The sequence below is a fragment of the Spermophilus citellus genome, assembly GCF_964194105.1.
Source record: "Spermophilus citellus genome assembly, chromosome: 3".
NCBI classification, from domain to species: domain Eukaryota; kingdom Metazoa; phylum Chordata; class Mammalia; order Rodentia; family Sciuridae; genus Spermophilus; species Spermophilus citellus.
The window spans coordinates 80,926,327-80,943,467 of NC_138184.1; the positions used below are offsets into that span (position 1 = coordinate 80,926,327).

The following is a 17,141-nucleotide window of genomic DNA, read 5'->3' on the forward strand; positions in this document are numbered from 1 at the left end:
CTCAACGGTCGAGTGCCCTGAGTTCAATCCTCAGTGCCCCCTGCCAAAAAACCTCACCACAATGAATTTTACTCTCCCCTCTCTAATCTCCCACCATATTTTTTGGGGGGGGCAAATCAAGAGTAATACCAGGCTGGGGTATTACTCAGTGGTAGAGAGATTGCCTCTCACGTGTGAGTTCATGGGTTCAATCTCCAGCACCACATAAAAAAATAAACAAGATATTGTGTCCATTTAAAAAAAAAAAAAAAAGAGCAATATCAAATGATAGTGGCCAGTACTGGAAGGGCACCTCTGCTGTTAACTGAAAAGGGAAAGGAAGAGGAGCAGGTCTGGGATTAAAATCAGGAGTTTAATTGGTGGATATTTAGCTTTAGGGGACTATCAGACCTTCAACTGTAAATTCTACTATTTTGTGCACATACAAACACCCACATTAATGTGCACATAGTTTTTCGGGGACAGGTTTTGGCTAAGAAGCAATTTTGAGCATCCTCAGCAGGTGAAGGTGCTTCCAGAGACAAAATAAGATGAAATCAACTAAAGAGGAAGAGCAAAGAAGCAGATGGAAGGTGTCCTGGATACAAGTCCTGGTGCTCATGATTGTTAAGAGTGGGGCAGGCGAGGCTCAGAAAGAATAATCAATGAATTAGAATGCTATGGTGGCCACAAGCCAGGTGAAAACAGGATTGGGAAGGAGAGACTGACCCTATTAAATACTGCTGAAAGACCAAGTAAAAAGAAGGCTGAGTTGACCACTGAAGTTAGCAATGTGGAAGTCACTGGAACCTGGTAAGAGCTGTTCAGTGGTGTGAAGAGGATACAAGACTGACTGCAGAGGTTCAAGAAAGAATGCAAGTAGGTAAGAGAAAACAGTAACAATAAACCCATTCCAGAGTTTTGCTGTATGTAAAGGGTGGGGATGGTGGAGAGAGCCGTTTCTGTGTATCAGTATGCCTGGGGAATGCTGATCCACTGAGAAAGAAAAGGTGTAAACTCAGGAGCACAGTTGAGAAGAAAAGAAAAGAAAACCAAACCCACCCCCTACCTTTCTTCTCCCATAGCAGGGTCTGAACCTAGCTTATTGTACTAAACAATATAACTTAAAAATTAATCTGTTTCACTCTATGCCTCATACTTTTTAATGACTACACAGCGTTCCATTCTGAGAAAGTATCAGAGGCAGTATGCTAGATACCTATGTTCAGCTCCTAAGGTGGCATTTTAGGAAAGCTGCTAAATTAGTGGCCACTGATGACTTAAAATTATTTTAATTATTTTATTTTTTACATTTTGAGACAGGGTCTCACTAAGTTGCCCAGGCTGGCCTGGATCTTGAGATCCTCCTTCACTAACCTCCAAAGTTGCTGAGATTGCAGGTGTGCAAATCTACCATGGCCATAAAAAAAAAAAAAAAAAATTAACAATGAAAAACCTCAAACATATGAAAAAAGAGAAAAAAGAATAATACATGTCCATATGTCATCATCCAAATTCAACTATTACAGATATTGCCATACCTGTTTTGCCTACCCTCTTTTTGCTCAAATATGTTAAAGTGTATTCCAGACACCATGTGGTTCTACTTCCAAATACTTCATGAAACATCTCTAAAAATATACACTTTTAAAATGTATCCACAATGTTAATTTACTTAAATTATTTAAAAATAAACTAATTTCCTTAAAAAATAAATTAAGACTAATCCTCTGGTTTCATCTAATATTACTAATACTTTTATATTCAAATTTCAAATGGTCCTCAAAAGTTCTTTTTAGTTGGTTTTTACAGTTTTAAGTTTTTATAGTTGGTTTATTTGATTCAGACTCGAAAAATGATTCAAAGGTGCTTCTTTTAACCTACAGCAAGCTCCTTCCTCCCCAACTTCTTATTTCACACTGCGGGCAGGGCCTATTTTAGTTGTTCCATTTCCTCTAGGGCAGGTATGAGCTTTTGATTATATAACTACATGTCTAAAAATATCTTTATGTTGTCTTCACAATTGATTAATACTTTGGTTGAATACTGACTTCTGGGTTGAAAATAAATTTCCCTCAGAGTTTTGAAAATGCTTCTCCATTTTTGCAACCAGGAATAAATGCTATTGAATAGCTTGGTGCTTTTCTAATTCATAATTTGTGATTTTTTTTTTAATTTCTGGAAGCTTTAGAATCCTCTCTTTAGCCTTGGTAATCTAACATTTCAGAGGATGTTCCGTGATGTGGGCATTTTCTATTCCTGTGCCAGATCCTATTCCTTTTTAGCCAAGACAGCAGCATCATTTAGTCTGAAATTTCTCTTTTATTATTTCTTGATCATGGAATCTTTTTTATTTTCTTTGTTCTCTTTGGAATTCCTATTAAGAAGACAATGGATGGGTCACTCCATTATATCTTTTATTTTTTTCTCTCATATTTATTGTTCTTTATGTATCCTATCTTCTGGGAAGATAACACTAACTCTTATGAATTTTTAATTTTGGATAATCGTAGTTTTAATTTCTAGGGGCTCTCCCTCATTCTCTGATAGTTTTTTTAAATGACATTCTATATTATTTATTTTTATTTTTTTGCAGTACTAGAGATTGAAGCCATTAGTGCTCTACCACTGAGCTATATCCCCAGCCCTTTTCTACTTTTACATTTTTATTTTAAGCAGGGCCTTGTAAAGTTGCGGCAGCTGACCTAGAACCTGCCATCCCTCTGTCTCAGTCTCCTGAGCAGCTGGGATTACAGATATGCACTACCGTGCCCAGCTCTCTTCTGTCTTATGAGTACAATATCTTCTCATATCTCATAAAGTAGTCAGTGTTGATGAAGCTTTTCTCCATCCCTTCTACTTCTTTTAAAGTTTTCATATTGGAGGCTTTCCTCATTCGTCTCATGATCCTTAGTTATTTGCTCTGTTTTTTAATTTTTAATAAAGAAAGATCTAAATGGGGCTGGGGATGTGGCTCAAGCGGTAGCGCGCTCGCCTGGCGTGCGTGCGGCCCCGGGTTCGATCCTCAGCACCGCATACAAAACAAAGATGTTGTGTCCGCCGATAACTAAAAAAATAAATATTAAAAAATTCTCTCTCTCTCTCTCTCTCTCTCTCTCTCTCTCTCTCTCTCTCTCTCTCTCCCCCTCTCTCACTCTCTCTTTAAAAAAAAAAAAAAAAAAAAAGAAAGATCTAAATGTACACGAAAAGAGAATGGTAGCAGCATGTGTTCCCTATGTGCCCTCCCCAGCTCCAATAATTACTGATGTTTTGCCAAATTTTTTTTTATCTACTGCTCTCCCTTCCACACACCACCTCTCCAAAGTTTTGGGTTTGGGTTTTTTCTACTCTTTTTTCTTAAAAGTTCAGCACTAGTCAGGAATTCTAATGACATGGTTGAAGCTTACATGGTAAAACACATCACCAGTGGGTGATTGGCCACAGAAGAACTCTTTGCAATTCCAATGTCTGTACATAGAGATCTTTTTTTCAACCAGGGTCATTTAGTTTCTTCAGAAAATAAATGTCTAGTCTTCTGCCTGGGCAGCAAGCATCTGAGTGCAAATGTGTGTGTCAAGAAGTGGGCGGACAGGACCTGGATCAACTTTCAGTCTAGAATCCTGGTCTCCCAACAGCTCTGTGCCACATCTGATGCCTCTAACTCCTGTGACACTCTAAGGAGGAGTGGGCATAAGCCATCTATCTTCCTCCTGGCACCCCTGAACATATATTCTTCTAGTCTTAACATTCCCCACACCAAAGTGTGGCAAGGGTCATCACGCTCTACATCTTCTAAAGTGGGGACAAGAAAGAGTGCCTAGAGCTAATGAACATGAAGGAAAGGTTTAACTGTAAATCACAAGGATAGCCAAAGGAAGAACTAAAATGCATGAAATAAGCACATTGGGAATAATAAAAGAAAGGGGAAATTTAGCCAAATCATCATCACAGAAAAAAAAATTGACAAAATCTGGAATTCATAAATAAAGAAACAGCAACACAAGCATTTCACTTAGAGACATGAAGGTAACCAGGAGAAGAATTAAAAACCCATGAAAGTGAAAACTGTGACACCTGCTGAGGGTTAGGGGAGGTGGAGCAAAGGAAGCTCCTTTCAGTATGTGAGAGGCTGATGTTTGAAACCTTGCACTTGGATTTCTCTGATACAATTTCTTCTTTTAATTTGACAAAAGCATATCAGGGAGGAAGGGGTTTCAATGTTCCCATTATTCCTCAAATAAAGATCTAAACTCTTGAAACAGCTGATGAGCCTGTTTAGGAAGAAATAAACAAGGAAAAGTTTTCTTACACTTTTAAAGGTAAGTGTAAGAAACAGTACAATCGCTAACAGACCTACTCAGAGAACACTCTGATGGGGCTATTTCAGAGAACACTATGGGTCATGGCTTCCTTAGGATACCAGTTTATAATATGCTTGGGAGGAGGAGAGGGAAGGAAGAGGGAGGTGGGGAGGGAGGCAGAGAGACAGGGAGAGGGAGAAAGAAAACTGTGAGACTAGAAAACAAAGAAAGAGAATGTATTGTTTAGGGCTACTGGACTCCTGACTGATGGTCAACTGGTGGGAACAGAACAGGCTTGGAACCTTCAAGGTTTACTAGACAATTGCTATCACATTCTCTCCCCTTCAGAAATACTAATCTCTTTCCAGAAGGGGGTTCTAAATCACATCATGAAATAAGTTTTATTACAGACCGAGTTTAGGGTAATTTTCTCTTTGGTAAATGCCTACAAATACTATCTACACAAGCTCATACAAGAAAACTTTCTTCAATGATGGGAATGTTCTCTGTCTTTCCTGTTCAACACAGCAGCCACTAGCCACAGTGAGAGCTTGAAATGTAGCTAATGTAACTGAGCAAGCTAAATTTTCATTCTACTTAATTTTGATTAATTGAAATTTAGATAGCCATGTATAGCTGGTGGCTTCTGCATTGAACAGTGCAGATCCAGACCCTGGGTGCCCGAGTTCTTCTCATTCAAGCTTCTCTGTATTCCAGCTACCCTGGCCTGCCTTGATTTCCGAAAACATGCTTGCTCCTGCCACAGGAACTTTGTACTTATGGTCCTGTCTTCCTTGATGTTCTTCATTTGCCACCCCACCCCCACCCCCTATCAGGTTAACTACTACTTTTTTTTTCACTGACGAAAATTATTTTGTTCACTTATTTGCTTACTGTTTATCATTAATTTTTAAATTTCTCCACCACCATCACCCAAACCACCCAATTCCAGAGACAGAATTCAGTTAATTTGAGTAAGATACTCTGCCTACCTTGCCCACTACTGTCTTCCCATCACCTGAGTACAACACTGCTTGAATCACCTTCTCACAATTGTCTCTACTCTTGAATACTCCTAGTTTCTCTACAGAACCAGGCTTGCTACTGAGTTTAGTCCCATACTCCACCACCCATGGGGTTTCTCCATAAACAACCCACTGTCAGCACATCCAGGAATGTCACTGCCAGATTAAACTTTTAGAAAGCTTGGCCTTTTATGCATCTAACCTCAAACATAAAACACCTTCAAAGACACATGAAAGGAAAATTAATTTTAAGGAAACACTGAACATACTGTACGTATGCTAGGATCCCAGACTGTCTGTACATTAATATAAAAAGAAAATAGAAGGGGGTTTCTGTAAAAACACAAAATAAGAAAGCTAAACTTACCACAAGTTCAAAAATGTCCATGAAGACAGAATGTCCCTTTGGTGTTTTTTCATTCAAACTGGCAGGAGACCAGATCCAATAGAAGTAGGTACCATCTGAAGACAGGTGCACGGTACTCATAGTACTGCCAACAGGGAGGTGATTGGCTGGCATGGCCACTGTCTGGCACACCTGGACACCAAAGGGAAGAAATTCAGTCCATTGTTAATGCTACTAAGTCACAAATGATAATTCAATAGACTTCATGGGCAAAATAAAATAATGTATGAAAAATACATGGCAAAAATAAAAAAGTTCATAAAATGAGCAATAAAATAAACATGAACAACCATGTAACAGATGAAAAGATAGATTATTGATACTAATTCAAATTACTTTTTAGTAGGAAAAATAATTACTAAAACACTTACAGGCTGGAATATGATCAGTGGTAGAGTGCCTAACATATGTGAGGCACTGGGTTTGATCCTCAGCACCATATAAAAATAAATAAATAAGATATAGGTATTGTGTCCGTCTGCAACTAAAACATATTTTTAAAAAACACTGAATCTGCTATGCATATGTTTTATCTAACACTTACTAAAAAATAAATTTTAGACAAATAATACTTCCTGAAATTTCTTAGTAAAGAAATTTAAGACCATAATTGTACTTAAAAGATAGGAATAATGTCTTGTTCATATTATATCCCAAGCACCTAATTCAGAGCCTAATTAAAGTGAATTAGTAAATTTGGGAGAAAGGAAAAAAGAGACAGCAGGAGGAAGTCAAAAGGAAAACAGAAGAGGGAGAAGGGAAAAGGAGAAATGAAGTTTAAAAATAAAAATGACAGTCCATGCCAGGCACGGTGGTGCATGCCTATAATCCTAGCAATTAGGGAGGCTGAGGAAGGAGATCTTGAGTTCAAAGCCAGTCTCAGCAAAAGCCTCAGCAAAAGCAAGGCACTAAGCAACTGAATGAGACCCTGTCTCTAAATAAATAAAATACAAAATAGGGCTGGGGATGTGGCTCAATAGTTAAGTGCCCCTGATTTCAATCCCCAATACGGAGAAGAAAAAAAAAAAAAAAAGACAGTCCATGATGGAGCCTAACTTAGCACATAGAGCCTCAAAGAAATTGACCATGTCCATCCCTGTGTACTGTGAAAACAAGTGTTTCCAATATAAAGCTTTCTTCAGTTTCAGCATCATTCTACATTAAACACATAGTTACACACTATTTTGATGCCAGAGATTAGCACTTAAAATGAGGGCACATGAAAACCAAGAAAATTGCTGACTAGACCTTTTTTTTTTTTTTCTTAATTCAGGAATAGAAGAGCTGAAAACGTCAAAATAAAACTCATTAGAGAAAGTTAATGCCTTCATAAGAAAGTAAGAACAATTTTTAGTTATTCCATTGCTTTGGCAGGGTCACTAGTTTTCCCCAGGCAATTCTGACTCCTCAATCCATGAACTTTTATCCAAATTTGTTCTTTCTACCTGAAGCACAAAAACTCATTTAGTTACTGTAACTACACTTTGAACTTATCATGCCAGGAAGTCTAGAAAGTTGACAGCTACTAAGTGGCCTATGGTGCTCCCAGATTACTCCTAGTACACATATCTAGTTCATGACAACAGTATTGCTTTCTTGGACAGTGTCAAAAAGTTTTTGCAAAACCACAGGGAAAACTGGCATTGCTTCAAATGTAAAATATGTTCTGAGATTTAACATCTGCTTAACTCCTGGGCTTATCATTTCTGTTTCAAATAAACATGAGATGTTCTTATATGTTTGCATTAGTGACAAACAATAACGTCAACTGGACATCCATTTATTCATTAGTTCATTTTATTTATCCAATAATTATTGAGCACCTACTATGCTCTGGAGATGGTAGTGGTGAACAAGATTCAATCCCTGTTCTCTAGGAAAGACATACTTGAGTGACAAACTAAAAGTGACGTGAGCTGGGCATGGTGATGCACGCCTATAAACCCAGCAACTCACGTTCAAGGCCAGCCTCAGCAACTTATCAAGATCCTGTCTCAAAATAAAAGATAAAAATGGCTGGGGATGTAAGCAGCGGAAAAGCACCTCAGGGTTAGATCCCCAGTACCAAAAAGATAAATAAAGAAAACATAACAGAAAGGGTTGGAGGTGTGGCTCAGTGATAGACTGACTCTGGGTTTAATCCAGTTAAAAAGTTTATTGTTTGAGGGTTGGGAATATAGCTCAGTTGGTAGAGTGCTTGCCTCACATGCACAAGGACCTGGGTTCAATCCCAAGCACCACAAAAAAAAAAAAAAAAAAAAAAAAAAAAGTTTAATATTTGAGGCAAGGGGCATAGCTCAGTGGTAGCACAAGTGCTTAGTATAAGCAAGGTCCTGAGTTTGATACTCAGCACACACACACAAAAAGAAAAGTTTATTGTTGGACTTTGAAAGATAAAGAGCACATTCATTCAGATCATGTGAGAAAGTTCAGAGACATTAAAGAAAAAACAAAAATGCCCAAACTATAACAATTAAAAAGAGGCTACTTCTAATGACATCAGGAACTTCTCTTACTGTCTCCAAAATACAAAAGCCAAGAGCCATGGTTTTCTGTTTACCTGAAGGGTGTTCTGATCAATGACCTGGAACAGGGAGTGAGGTTTATTATCGAAAGACACAGGCCGGTGGAGAAGACTGCCACTGCCAAAAGCCACCCACCCTGGCTCCAGCTCCTCATTCCGGCAGTACACAAACCCTCTGTGGAAGAGAAATAGACATGGTGGACCATCGAGCTGTGCCTAGAGCCTTACAAGGAACTACACTAGGCACATAGAACATTTTTTGACCTAATTTTTAAAAATGACTAGGTAAGGGAGCCAAAGAGTGAATGTTACATTAACTCTGGAACTGACAAACTATGGCAAATATCAATTTTCCACAATGAGATAGAGAGGAGAGAAAGTTGGGGAAAAGGCTTCACTGAATATACTTGGGGCTTTCAAACTGCAATTTCTTTTGACAGGAATTCATAGATCTTATACCCCAACTGAAAAATCACTGCTAATCTAATGTTAAATTCAAGTACAAAAAGACTTAACTAGAAAAATGTCACTTATCAACATGTAGAAATCCTGATCACAGAGAAATTTCTGGCTGGAAACACCGACCTTAGGGGTACCAAACTCTACAGAGTCAACAGTACACTGCATTTTAGAACAACATACTGGGAGGTGGCAATAAGATAGGACCATTTGAATTAGTTCTACTTGTTACTTAGTAGTAGTGTATGGGTAACCAGGACACACCCCCTGCCCTTCTTCAGAGATTTATAAAAGAGGAAAATGTTCCAGCCAAATCATTGAGCATGTTCCATGCAACTGACCTTAGAGTACCATGTAATCCAGACCCCAATTTGCTTACTCCTCTTCCAACTGAGTTAGTAGTGTACAGGTAAAGACCGTCTGCAGTGAGACAGCGTCCCAAATCAGCATCTGAAATCATTTTTTTTTTTTTAAAGAGAGAGTGGGGGGGGGGAGAGAGAGAGAGAGAGAGAGAGAGAGAGAGAGAGAGAGAGAGAGAATGAATTTTAATATTTTATTTCTTAGTTTTCAGCAGACACAACATCTTTGTTTGTATGTGGTGCTGAGGATCGAACCCGGGCCGCACGCATGCCAGATGGGCACGCTACCGCTTGAGCCACATCCCCAGCCCCTGAAATCGTTTTTTTTTTAACAAGTAAATTAGATGTTTTTTCTAATGAAATTATAAACATGCTTTTTCTAATGAAAAAGTCATTAGGAAGTTGAGTGAAAGATAATCTCCTGCTTAAGGAGAAAACAAAAAAAGTGCTACCCTGTAGATGGCTTGAACCCCTAAAATCAAATATCTAAAAACATGTGGGAACAAGGAAGATAAGGGAAAGACATCAGGAAAGAGGGCTCATAGTTATTAGTAGAGGGACCTGGTTCAGCCTGACAAATGTTTTTTCTTTTGAAAAACAAAAGTACTGAGCCAAGCTTAAACATTCCTAATTCTAATCTGAAATGACTAAGAATATAATTTTACAAATGAATTCATAGTAAGAAAGGCATGAACTCTTAAGAGCCTTGACCATTCATTAAATGATCTTGGATGTCTTTGAAGTTCGGTTTCTTCTTCTTTTAGATAAGGATAATAATATGTACTTCCAGGGTTACTGCGATGGTTAAATCAGAAAACACACCTACATTGCTCACTGCTACCAAGCCAGGGTTCCATAAATGACATATTAAATTATGTTGATTTACTAATGGTGTAAGCAGAACTAAAATCTGCTTCTGTGGATTTTCTACTCGGATACCCTAATTTCAATTCTGGGTGGTACATGCCTATAATCCTAGCAACTCAGGAGGTTGAGGCAAGAGGATTACAAGTTCAAGGCCAGTCTCAGCAACTAATTTTAGTTGTGGAGACAAATAACAGCATAAAAATATAATCTCTGGGGGCTAGGGGTATAGATCAGTGGCAGAGCAGTTGCCTAGCATGTGTGAGGCACTGGGTTCGATCCTCAGCACTACATAAAAATGAACAAATATAATAAATGTATGCTGTCAGCAAGCAACTATAAAAATAAAAAAAGTTACCTGCATTTATATGTATGTATATATCATACATATACATAAAATCTCTCTTTTTTTTAACTTGTAGATGGACACAGTACCTTTACTTTTATTTTTTTGTGGTGCTGAGGATTGAACCCAATGCCTCACATGTGCTAAGCAAATATTCTACTAGAGAGTCACAACCCCAGCCCAATAATCTCTCTCCTTTTAAAAATGGTAATTATGTTTTCTCTTAGCTTATCTTCCCCAACTAAAATAGTTTCTCTACGTAACAGTAAATGGTTTCCTAAATTATATTCCCAAGAATTTGCCTTAAAATTGGGCTTATAGATAAAGATTTCCGTGTTTATGTTCATAATCATTCCATTCACTATGTTTCAGGGGAGTTTGTCTTCCTGAAACAGGTCGTATTAGCTAGAAGAAATTCAATGTCACACCATTCAAATCAGTATTGAATCTGCTATTATCTTAAAAATTCAGTCTACTACTCTGGGACCTGTACCTACTAGTTCCTCAACAATAACAAACCAGTTAAAGTGGGTAATCATTTTTTTTTTAATTCCATACCTTAAACATTTTAACCTAACATTAATAAATTTTATTTATTCAGGCATCATTAGATTAGAGCCCAGCCCCTTTTGAGTGTGGGTCTGATGAGGGGTAGAACTGAAGGAGACAGACTGAATGAGACTGTCTGGGAACTGATACTTTTTGAGATTGTGACGAGTATACAGGATTATTACAGCTTCCTTTCAACTTCTGTCAATATTGAATTTTTTTATATTAAAGGTTAAATAGACTTATTCTAATTTGAGAAGATGAGGCAAGAAGATCACTTGAGCTCAGGAATTTTTTTTTTTAATTTTAGTATTTATTTTTTAGTTTTTGGCGGACACACATCTTTGTATGTGGTGCTGAGGATCGAACCCGGGCCGCACGCATGCCAGGTGAGCGCGCTACCGCTTGAGCCACATCCCCAGCCCAGAGCTCAGTAATTTAAGGCCATAACATAGCAACACAATGAGGAAAAAAAAAAAACATTATTCTAAAAATTATTTTAAGAAAAACAATTCTTACCAAAACCAAAGGTACATGGAAGTAAAAGCAAACAGATAAGCTTACTCCATCATCGTTGGTGAGAAACTACTTTTAGGGAGATGCCAGTAAAGGGAGAGAATAAAGACAGGGCTTCTATTCCGAATAAAGATGGAAGCCAGCACCCATACTGTCTGAGAACTGCAGAGGTGCTGTAGGATTTTTGCTTGTCTCACTAACTCTGGGAAGGTCATTAATCATTCAGAAGCTTTACCTTTTCCTCTCAGCACTCTCTAGAAGACACAGTGGACTGTGAAAAGGCACAGGGCACTGGGCTGAGATCTGAAAGGTTGTCTGTGGGTGTGGTTAGATGGGGCTCCATGCTCTCAGGGCTGCCCAGGTAGGCTGCCCCATGGAATGTTGGAAACAAAGGGGACTTGGGGGGACAGAAGGGGCTCTCAACTTTACAGCTAATGGCATCAATTGTTTCAAGGCTCATTTGGTCTAGTCTTTCTAAACAGTCACCTTTTAAATGGAAGGGTTTTTTTGTTTTTAATTCCTATTTTATCAGATACATAATATTTAATAATAATATAATACTAATATTATCATTATAATAATTAATGATATAATAACAAGTACCAATTACAACAACAAACCAGTTTGGGAGCAAGGCTGACTGTTGGCAAGCAGGCAGTCCTACCAGTGGGAGTAGCAGTGAACACAGGGGCCCATGGACTTGGGTATGGAGGACCATGGCTCAGGTCTGGACAACTCTGGACAACTGGGACCTGTACCTACTAGTTCCTCAACAATAACAAACCAGTTAAAGTGGGTAATCATTTTTTTTTTAAATTCCATATAAAGTGACAAGAGAGGCCTAATTCATCTGGCACATTAGTCAAGTGGAGGTCACTTAAGAGAGCTTCTGCCATTTTTGCTGAGATAATGTAATCCTGTGGAACCGTATAAAAACAGTTTAAAGCAGCCTACTTCATTTAAAGGGGTTACTTAACAATTCACACACCCATGAACCTTCTCATTTTGCTTTTAGGACAGGAGGGTTCTTGAAGACACAATAAGTTAATAAAAGAAATACATATCATGCAACAAGACCAAAAATTTCAACTTAAGGCTTCCATGTCCAAAGTCAAATATCCTGAGACCAATTTAAGTAATTCATGCTGCCTTGGCAGGAGTGTTTGGAGGATCCCTCTTCCTTGCTGTGGTAAAACCTACCCACTTTCTTACCTCATTGAGTATCAGTTTTTATACTTTTACTGATAAAGCAAACAACAAACACACTGTACAAGAATCTTCAGCTCTTAATTATAAGGAACATAAAGGAACACACAGAACTGTATCTAAAGTACTTGCAACAATAATCCAAAACCATTCTTCTTACATCTTAATATTAATCACAGTATCAAAAAAATCTTGCATTACCTTTATTCTCAGAACTGGAGCCAGTGTTGCTATCGGGCGCAGGCAGCATGTCTTCATACCCCCATGAGACTATGTGTTTGCCCCCAAGTAAACAGGAGGGGGATCCAGGCCCCCCTTCCAAAAGCAACAGTCTATAAGAGGAGAAGGAGAATCGCAAAGAAACTGAGACCATCCATTTCAGCAAGAAAATAACAGTCTATCTACACCCTCCAAGAGCAGAAACTAAAACAGTTTTACATAAATACACATCTAAAAAGACATTCTAATATATTTTTAAATGAAAAAATACAAAGCAATGCTTATGGAAATGTTATAACAAAATTACCTCTGTGTGTAAAATATACGTATTTTAAACATATACTTGTGTGAGAAAAAAGAGACACTAATAGAGGGCACAGAGAGAAATGGAGGGCACAAGCCAGGAAGCACACATACTGAAACTTTAGGAGCAATGAGTCATCTTTGGGCGATGAGATTACGAATGATTTTTACTTTCTTCTTCATGCTTTAGTACATTATCATCTCAAATTTATAAAGAATTTATTAAAAGCTACTGCATTTTTATGAAGACAAAATTTAAAAAGAATGAAAATAATGTACTTAAGAATACTTTCAAAGAAAGGAAGAAAACAAAATTCTTAAGAAGTTAATTTGATTCTATATTTATTCAGAAATATAAATCATTAATTGGTAAGAGTTTAGCAATATACTTATCATACGAGCCTTTATGCACAAATATGCATTGTTTGGAAGGAGTATAAGGATCCTATGTGAGAACTTACCTATACAGTACATCAGCAACAGGCAGGGACCCAAGATCAGTCTGTTTCTGCAACAGGTGGACTGTGTGGACAAAAGTTTTCAATGATCCCCTAAAAACAAAAGGAAGGAAGAAAAAAAAATCATCAAAATTGAAAGCCAGATAATTTAGGGAGTATTAGTTTCATTAACCCCATGGTTAATTCCATAAAGTGTTTATCTGCTCCTACCAACCAAAAGATATATTATACAAAATACACTGGACTCTCACTGATCACTGTTGGCTCATACAAAACCTGACTGTGGGAGTGGCATCAGGCCAGTTAGGAAGATGTTCTCCATGCATTTGTAAAGGTAAACAATGTTCCTCTAACACATTCAAAAAACAAGGCCCAAGTGCAAAGAACTTGATGGTATCGTGCTTGGATACTGCTTTAGTCACCATACCTCTTTCTATAGTCTAGGAGAGATTTCTCCGATGAGGTTATATTTAAAGTCCAACAGTATTTCCAGGCTTGATTTTTCAATATCTTTGTTAAGTTCATCCATTTTGCACTAAACTTCATCACATTTAATATGACCAAAATACATTCAAATAATTCATACTTAGTGCTGAGAGGTATGTCTTCTGAATCCCCCTGCTATTAAGCATATCACGATTTTCCTTGCAGGACACACTATGGGACAATTTCCTTTTGGTTTCCAAGGCTTTAAGCTTTGGGAAGTCTAACACCATTAGCAGGATATAAAAAAAGGTGCTTTTAAGATGCATGAGACTTAACTGTCATGTCTCGAGTATAAATCACCACAAGAATACTTCCCAAACTAAATGACTGCCCATATCAGATGGGAAGTCTTCAGCTTGCTTGCCTCCTTCCTTCTCTTAGCCAGGCTTTGATAGCTAAGTATCATATGCCTACCCCCCAACAGAAATGGATACTCAACACTGGAGCAAGTAGACCTAGAGGCCTCCTGTTAATTGTTCCTTTCACTATCTCTAGTGTTCAAAGAACAGAAAAACAAAGAAGTATAAAGCAGGAAGGCAGCACAGTATAAAAGCACCAGTTGGAAGCCAGGTTACAGGGGCTCCGAAACCTGGCACTGTACAGTCTCAGTCTTATCACCTAACTCCTCTGAATTTTTGCTTCTTCATCTGACCAACAGGGATACCTCCCTGGGGAACAGTGAGTTTCAAATAAAGGGGCAACAGCATCAACATTTAGAACGAATACTAACTAAAAATTAACACCTGCTAGCTTCAGTCAGATTGTAAGAGCAAAGCTCAAATTCCTTTCATGGCTCATCAGGCCCTATGTAATCTGGGCCTGAGTTGGTCAGATGCTCTAAATTGGTGTGATCCTCCTGCCTCAGCCTCCCAAAGGATTCCCTGTGGCACCATGCTCATTTTAAATCTTGATAATATACTAAGAGATCTTTCAACTAAATTGATAAAAGCAAGTACTGGGTTCACACTTATGATGCAATTCCAGTGAGAAATAACCCTCTAACTCACTGATGTACTCCTTATAGATAGATATGAAATAATTAAAAGCTCTACAAAATATGTGACCATCCTCCCATCACATTGTGGCTATGTGATAGAGAACATTAACAACTTAAGGATGAATAGATATGGAAGGATTGATTCTCAGAATCTAAGTTGTTTAGCTATTTAAGCTGTTATCATGGCATAGAAGAGAAAACGGGTTCCAACTCAGGCCCCCGGTACCAAGTTTTGGTGAAAGCATCATATGCACTGTCAAGGATGTAAAATTCAATACTGAAATCAAAGAGGAACTTTTTTTTTTTGGTATTTATTTTTTAGTTGTAGTTGGACACAATACCTTTATATCACTTACTTATTTTTACGTGGTGCTGAGGATCGAACCCAGGTCTCGCATGTGCAAGGCAATCGCTCTACCGCTGAGCCACAACCCCAGCCCAGGAACTTTTAAACATTAAGACTTCCATCAAATATACTGGCCTCTTATAACTCACCCAACCCAGATGGAGCAGTCACAAGGTTACCAAGTACGTTCAGTTCTCCTTACCTGGCACATGCCAAAGCCACCAGGGCAGCAGCAGCATTTTCTTTTTGCTTCTGTGGAATGTGGCGGCCTGTGTCAGAAGTCTCCTCCAGCCAAGAGCACAGCAAAGTTTCAATTCCATTGAGACAGTCAGCGGGCTCCTTGGTCAGGCTCAAAGGTTGGCAGTCACGAAGGCAGTTCAATAGCACCTCAGCAGTTATGTTACAGAGAGAAGGATCTGTTCTACTCTGGGACTGAATAAGGGGGAAGACCAGCAGGAGCCCCATCCGAGATGTGAAAGGCGCTTGCTCAGGTTGCTGCAACAAGCCCTGGCGCTTGAGCAGGGCCAAAGTTTCTTCGTCACCTGAACTTTCCCTTTCATGCTGCTCTTCCAAGGCCAGCTGGCGCTGGGCATTCCACAGTCCTCGCAAGGCATTCAGGCGGTATTCCAGCAGGCGGGCATAGGCATTGCTCTGATTCCCACAAACAGAGCGCAAACGTTCTGCTAATTCTGTGGGGTTCTTGGTCTCAAATGTTAAAATCTGAAAAAAAAAAAAAAAGAAAAAAAAAAAAACAGTGGAGAAGTGGGCATGTATTGCTTTCACCAAAGTCATCTATGGAAGCAAAAATGTCTAATGGTATCTAAAAATTGCCTGCATTAGGGCTGGAGTTGTGGCTCAGCAGTAGAGTGCTTGCCTAACATGTATGGGGCACTGGGTTTGATCCTCAGCACCACATAAAACATAAATAAAATAAAGGTATAGTGTCTATCTACAACTAACAATATATTTTTAAAAAACTGCCTGCATTAAAAGTATTTTAATTGCGACCATATAGAAAACACATGTAAAACCAGCTCAAGTTAAAAATATTAAGTCTCTAACTCCTCTACCAAGTAGATTGTGAGAACAAAACTGTTTTATCTTGGGGCTGGGGATGTGGCTCAAGCGGTAGTGCGCTCGCCTGGAATGCGTGCGCCCCAGGTTCGATCCTCAGCACCACATACAAACAACCATGTTGTGTCCGCCAAAAAAACTGAAAAATAAATATTAAAAAAAAAAACTGTTTTATCTTTATTCTTTAAAATCTAATACATCCAATAATAAATAGTGGATTGTCTGATGTTCTTTGATTCTGAAGCACTCTCCATTCTAACTATTATTAATCCTTTATTTCAATTTGTGACACAGCATAGATTTATCTGGTTCTCATACATTAAGGAATCACCATTATTTTCTTGCCCAAACATACAATTTTCAAGTTTCCTCCAGATTTTCAGCAGCTGGGAGATAATAATTAAATCCTCTATCAATTAAGAAAGGAATCAGCTCTCAAGTTAGAGAATCCAACTAAATTTATGATGCAAAGAGTTTATATAAATAAACCTGAGTAAGTTAGAATAAACAGACCATTGTTGCCAAGGAATAAAAGAAGACACTCTAGGGCAGGCACACAGAAACAGATTATCAGGCACTAGGGGGGTGTGGTTCTCAGGGAGATAAGGAGTGGAAGAGGCTTGAAATAAAAGCAAAGAAACGTCTGTCACATCATTGGCATTGACATTAAGAAAGGTCAGAATTCACTTTTTGTCTCTCAAGCATGAAAAATACTTTCTTCTGT

At 38.3% G+C, this 17,141-nt stretch overlaps 1 protein-coding gene across 6 annotated transcripts in view; it reads right to left on the reverse strand.

The window, feature by feature from the left end:
- HECTD4 (HECT domain E3 ubiquitin protein ligase 4) overlaps positions 1 to 17,141 on the reverse strand; it is a 188,896-nt gene that overhangs the window by 107,751 nt on the left and 64,004 nt on the right. For all 6 annotated transcript variants that reach the window (XR_014021088.1, XM_081286402.1, XM_081286401.1 and 3 more), the window contains exons 2-7: positions 15,546 to 16,063; positions 13,518 to 13,607; positions 12,736 to 12,866; positions 9,036 to 9,144; positions 8,272 to 8,410; positions 5,673 to 5,843 (exon numbers count right to left, since the gene is read on the reverse strand). Coding sequence is in view for 5 of the 6 variants with exons in the window: in XM_081286402.1 (XP_081142528.1) it covers positions 5,673 to 5,843; positions 8,272 to 8,410; positions 9,036 to 9,144; positions 12,736 to 12,866; positions 13,518 to 13,607; positions 15,546 to 16,063 (1,158 nt within the window). In the remaining variant the exon portion in view is untranslated. The remainder of the gene's footprint in view (positions 1 to 5,672; positions 5,844 to 8,271; positions 8,411 to 9,035; positions 9,145 to 12,735; positions 12,867 to 13,517; positions 13,608 to 15,545; positions 16,064 to 17,141) is intronic.